Source organism: Amblyraja radiata, chromosome 20 (assembly GCF_010909765.2).
Source record: "Amblyraja radiata isolate CabotCenter1 chromosome 20, sAmbRad1.1.pri, whole genome shotgun sequence".
NCBI classification, from domain to species: Eukaryota; Metazoa; Chordata; class Chondrichthyes; order Rajiformes; family Rajidae; genus Amblyraja; species Amblyraja radiata.
In genome coordinates this window covers 10,643,876-10,649,875 of record NC_045975.1, presented here as the reverse complement: position 1 = coordinate 10,649,875, position 6,000 = coordinate 10,643,876, and the positions used below count along the sequence as shown (strand labels likewise).

Genomic DNA, 6,000 nt, shown 5'->3' with positions numbered 1-6,000 from the left:
AAATTGCAACGAGCTTTACAGTTAGTCAACTGGTAAGTGCTACTTAGCAATAATAGAGGTATCTCACTCAGCAAAGAAATAAGACTGGAGTGTTAAACACGTTTCAAAGCTGAAGGAAACAAGTTGTCTGCCAAACTCGTACAATAAATGGACATGTTTGCACTCATTAAAGCCTTTACGTTATTGGTTTTCTTTCCATTAGAATCGAAGTGCAGGGGACCAGTTTAACAGAAGGACCGACGGAATCTGCTAGCATGAACTCAAGGGATGATTCTAACACTGGGACGCTTAGCGACAACTGGTCCATCTGAAATTGCTTCCTCCACTTCCCCCAGAAGAGTCTTCAAGTCACCTGTTTAAAACTGGCTGGCAACTATGGCTGCAAGAGGGGTGGGGCAGAGAGAGGAACTTCAGAAGGAACTCATATTTACCATCACCCCCAAGATAGGTTCTTTAGAACATTCATTCCCAACACCCGGAACTCTGAATTTGATTGTAATAATGGCTGACATTTAAATGAGTGCAATGATCTCCCTTAACAGTTTAACCAGCTGCTGCAAACAGAATATCATAGTTCAGTCCTTACAAGTCACAAAGCTTCATTAACCTCAAGAGAACCAATCTGTATTGAGCACAATCTCTACGATTTGTACCAGCATTTTTACAAAAAAAAAATATATAACCAGGTTGTACAAGTAAAAACATTTAACAGAATTATTATTATTTCTTAAAGTCACACTTTCCATTAAAGAAAACAAAATGGCAGTTCATGGCCGCTCCACCTTGGCTCAGGATCCAGGAGGATTCGGAAGGTCGAAGATAATGGGCGGGTTTATTGGCTGGAAACTGACTGTACAAGTGGAGGCGTTTATATACGTGGTGTAGCCATCTGTCATGATGCCGTAACCTGCAGAGGAGAGAGAGTCGCCACACTGTCAGTTCACCCACCAGGCATCCCGCTCCCTGGCGCTCAGGCCAGCGGGACTGTCACCTACTGGGGCTCCGCCACTCCCCAGTTCAACCAGTTCCCAGCACCCCGGGCGGCACGGTGGTAGAGCTGCTGCCTTACAGCGCCAGAGACCCCGGGTTCGATCCTGACCACGGGTGCTGTCGGTACGGAGTTTGTACATTCTCCCCCCCGTGACCCGCGTGGGTTTTCTCCGAGATTTTGCGTTTCCTCCCGCACTCCAAGGATGTACAGGTTTGTAGGTTAATTGGCTTGGTGTAAAAGTTAAAATTGTCCCCAGTGTGTGTGGAGTAGTGTAAACGTGCGGGGATCGCTGGTTGGTGCGGACTGGGTGAGCCGAAGGGACTGTTTCCGCAGATTGACACAAAATGCTGGAGTAACTGAGCGCAACAGGCAGCATCTCTGGAAAGAAGGAATGGGTGACTACAAGTCCCAAAATAATGTCGTTAGTTGTGGTTAGTTCTTCATTGCTCCACTGAGTATCTCAAGAGGCCAAGAGGATGGACTGGGAAACTGGAGCGTGAGGCCTATCACATCCAACGAGAACGAACACGAGATCCACGTTACTGTTTGGGACGGAATCGCAGACAGACGCTGGTTTACACCGAAGATAAGACACTAAAGGCTGGGGTAACTCATCGGGTCAGGCGGCATCGCTGGAGAAAAGGAATAGGTGACGTTTCGGGTCGGAAACTCTTCTTCAGCCCCTTCAGGGTCTTTGAACCGAATCGTCACCTGTTCCTTTTCTCAAGAGATGCTGCCTGACCTGCAGGGTTACTCCAGCTTTTTGTGTTTATCTATCTTACTGTTGGTAGGTCAAAATGGATGCAGTGTTTGACCAACAGTGGAATGGACTTCACAACACATCGATCGGGGACATCGGGGATTGCGAGAAGCAGGGTAATTCTTCAAGGTGGTTTAGATTGATTGAAAACTAAGCAATGTTTGCAACAGGCTGTTTCATTATTGGTTGGCCAGTCTCCGACTCTGATGGAAAAAGTCATGGGTCCCGCTGAGCCGTTTCCATCATTTGAATTTAATCCGTGTTCCTCCCAGAGAAAAAGCAAAGGAGGGTGATGGTGGGCTGATTAGTCGAGTCCTCTGCAATTGCCCCTGGTTTCCAATCACATGAGGGAAGGCCGAGATTAAAAACTAACTGATTCTAACCTCAGGTTTGTGTGTGCTGAGGTTTTGCATTCCCCGTGGATTCACAGCGTTGCAGAGTTAGTTTAGTTTAGTTTAGAGATACAGTGCGGAAACAGGCCATTCGGCCCACCGAGTCCGCACCGACCAGCGATCCCCGCTCCAGCACATTAACTACCCTACACACACTAGGGACAATTTTACAATTCTACCAAGTCAATTAACTTACAAACCTGTACGTCTTTGGAGTGTGGGAGGAAACCGAAGATCTCGGAGAAAACCCATGCAGGTCACGGGGAGAACGTACAAACTCGCTACAGACAGCACCCCTAGTGAGGATCGAACTCGGGTCTCTAGGGCTATAAAGCAGTAGCTCTACCACTGCGCCACCGTGCCGCCCAAACTCCAATATGGCCATACACTGGGTCTATACTCGCTGGAATCGAGTGGAATGGGAGATGATCGTGTTTAGGGTTCTGAAGGTGGATGGATGAGGGATCGGTATGAGGTTGTGTTCTCAGGGTGGAGTGACCTGAGGCAGGGGTTCAGAGTCTCAGGGTAAGGAGTCGACCTTTCAGCACTGAGCGGGGGAAGAAATATCCTCACCCAGAGGCCTATGAATCTGTCGATTCCCTAATGGTGTTAACACATTGAGTTGTGGACGAATGTAACAGCAATTAGATGCACCGCAGAATCCCAGGGGCAACACGGATGATCTTGCTTCTTGAGGCAAACATCAGGTCAGGAGACCAGGACAAGACTGGTTTGAATCATGCCAAAAGATGTTTCACATTATGGCATCCAAAAACATAGTGGTGAATCTGTGGAATTCTCTGCCACAGAAGGTAGTTGAGGCCAGTTCATTGGCTATATTTAAGAGGGAGTTAGATGTGGCCCTTGTGGCTAAAGGGATCAGGGGGTATGGAGAGAAGGCAGGTATGGGATACTGAATTGGATGATCAGCCATGATCATATTGAATGGCAGTGCAGGCTCGAAGGGCCGAATGGCCTACTCCTGCACCTATTTTCTATGTTTCTATTTTTCTATAGGTTTTTCTGCAAGGCTCACTCCCTCAGTAAACTTTGGACTTTATAGAGAATGGAAGCATGCCGCATGGCCCACTGAGTCCATGCCGACCAGCAATCCCCGTACACTAGCACTATCCACGTAGACACAAAATGCTGGGGTAACTCAGCAGGTCAGGGAGCATCTCTGGGGAGAAGGAATGGGTGACGTTTTAGGTCAAGACCCTTCTTCAGACTGATGACATTTTGGGTCGAGACCCTTCTTCAGACTGAAGAAACCCAACCCGCACTATCCTACACTATGGGAACAATTTACAATTTTACCAAAGCCAATTAACCTACAAACCTGTAAGTTTTTGAAGCATGGGATGAAATCGCAGCACCTGGTGAAACCCCATGCGGTCACAGGGAGAACGTACAGAGAAAGTGAAGTTAAAAAAGAAGTTTATTCAGTTTTGAGATTAGTGAATGATGTAGCTTTAAGATGGGTGGGGACCTGAGGGAGGGTCGTGGGTGTGTGGAACGAGCTGCCTGAAGAGTCAGGTATGATCACAAAAAACATTTGGACAGGTACAAGGATAGGGAAGGCTTCGAAGGATATGAACCAAACACAGGCAAATGCAACTAGCACCAGTTGCCACTTTGGCCAGCATGGACGAGTTGGGCCGAAGGGCCTGTTTCCACACTGCATGACTCTACGACTCACCGGAGGGGCCACACAGGAACTGACAGGTCCCAGGGGCTGCCTACTGAACTGCCTCGGAATCATATCCTTCCGCACATCCCTTTATGAAAATAGTTGACATTTTGAGGAGCAATTTGTTATCAGAATCGCTCCCAGAGCGGTGAGCAGAAACAGAAATGCAAATGAGGCTGGCGGCACAGCTGACATCAGCTAATACGTTGCCTGGGACTGGTACGTTGCAATCCAGTGAGACCTCACTCACCATTCATTGCGTTCTTAAGGCACCATTTAAAAGGGAGATTTTTTTCACAAAAGGCTTGCATGCTTGCATTTGATGGGGCAATGCAGCAGTCTGATATACTAAGACCCAGATCTCGCTTGAGCAGCTTACGACCCAGTGGTAGGAACAGTGATTTTTCTAATTTCAAGCAGCTCCTGCATTTTTCCACCCGCCCCCTCTACTCTAGTCATCCTACTAGTATCTCCCTGGCTAGCATATCTTCCCCAGTCAACAATGGGCCATTATGGACTCCACCCTTCCTGAGGTCATCTATTGCCGGGCCTGTTTTATTCTGGCCTCTGTCGAAGGGTTCCAACCCGAAACGTCACCTGTTTCCTTTTCTCCAGAGATGCTGCCTGACCCGCTGAGTTACTCCAGCATTTTGTGTCTAACCCAGATTCAATAGTTACTCTGCCACATGCAAGCAAATTTCAACAAGATTCAGCTCACCCAAGACAGTTAAGTAATCCAAACACACAACTGATTCACAATTTAACTATTAAGCATGGTTAAATACTAACACGTCCTATTCCAGCCTCTTGTCCATTTTAGACAGATATTCTTTCAGTTATAATGGAGTTATACAGCAGTACGGCACTGAAACAGGCCCTTCAGCCCACCTTGTGCATGCTGACCAGGTTGGCAATCTGTACTAGAACCATTCACCTACGTTTGGCCCAGGTTTAGGATTAGTTTTAGATGTAAGTTTATTATTGTCACATGTACCGAGGTACAGTGAAAAGCTTTGTTTTGCATGCTATCCAATCATTATCCAATACGATACTTAATGCCAATCAATCAGTTTTATTCCTCACATACACAATAAAGTGCAGTGAAATGAACTTGCCAGCAGCAGTACAATCAAAAAAGAACACACAATACACAATAAAAATTTAACACAAACATCCATCACAGCATTCATCACTGTGGCAGAAGGCACAAAGTACAGTCAGTCCTCCTCCATTGTCGGAGAATGGGACTGTACCCAAGCTTAATGAAGGGCCGTTCAGGAGCCTGATAATAGAGGGGAAGAAGCTGTTCCTGAGTCTAGTGGTGTGTGCGTTCATGTATATTCTGCCCGACGGAAGTGGGCAGAAGAAGCAAAGGGTGGGAGAGGGCTTTGATTATGTTGGCTGCCTTCCAGAGACAGCCTAAAGTATAGATGGGGTCAAGGGAGGTGAGTCCCAAACTAGTCCAACATTGAACTCTCCAATGTTAAGTAATACCCTCTCCATTTTCTGTACCACTTTGCCCTGGTCCATTGTCGGTACATATGACAATTAAACACTCTTGACACAAAGTGATGGGTAACTCAGTGGGTCAGGCTGCTTTCCTGAAGAACATGGGCAAGTGACGTTTTGGATCAGGACCCTTCTTTAGTTACTCCAGCACTTTATGTCTTTAAAAAATAAATAAACCAGCATCTCATAAGTTCATAGGTTCTAGGAGCAGAATTAGGCCATTCAGCCCAACAAGTCTACTGCACCATTCAATCATGGCTGATCTATCTTACCCTCTCAACCCCATTCTCTTGCCTTCTCCCCATAACCCCTGACACTTGTACTGATCAAGAATGTGTCCATCTCCGCTTTGAAAATATCCATTGACTTGGCCTCCACAGCCTATTCTGACAGTTTCTTGTTTCTAAACACCCTTTGACTCTTTGTACTCATTCTATCATCTTCCTGTGTTCAATGGAACTTAGATCCTCCCATCAGCTAATAAAACTATGGGCCGCTATCTTGGCTGCCGCAAAAGGGATGAGGTCGTCACTCGTCTCATCTCCATTTGCCCCACCTGTGGGACTGAGGAAGAGATGACGACCTGAGAGAGTGCGAGAGTCTAGGACTAGAGGTCACAGCCTCAGAATTAAAGGACGTTCTTTTAGGAAGGAGATGA

The 6,000-nt window shown here is 46.7% G+C and overlaps 1 protein-coding gene across 2 annotated transcripts in view; it reads right to left on the bottom strand.

Moving 5' to 3' along the window:
* Window positions 1–582: 582 nt before the first annotated feature.
* Window positions 583–6,000, bottom strand: part of mpped2 (metallophosphoesterase domain containing 2) — a 130,702-nt gene continuing 125,284 nt past the window's right edge. For both annotated transcript variants that reach the window (XM_033038797.1, XM_033038798.1), the window contains exon 7: window positions 583–907. In XM_033038797.1, coding sequence (XP_032894688.1) covers window positions 789–907 — 119 coding nt within the window. In that variant the 3' untranslated portion in view covers window positions 583–788. The remainder of the gene's footprint in view (window positions 908–6,000) is intronic.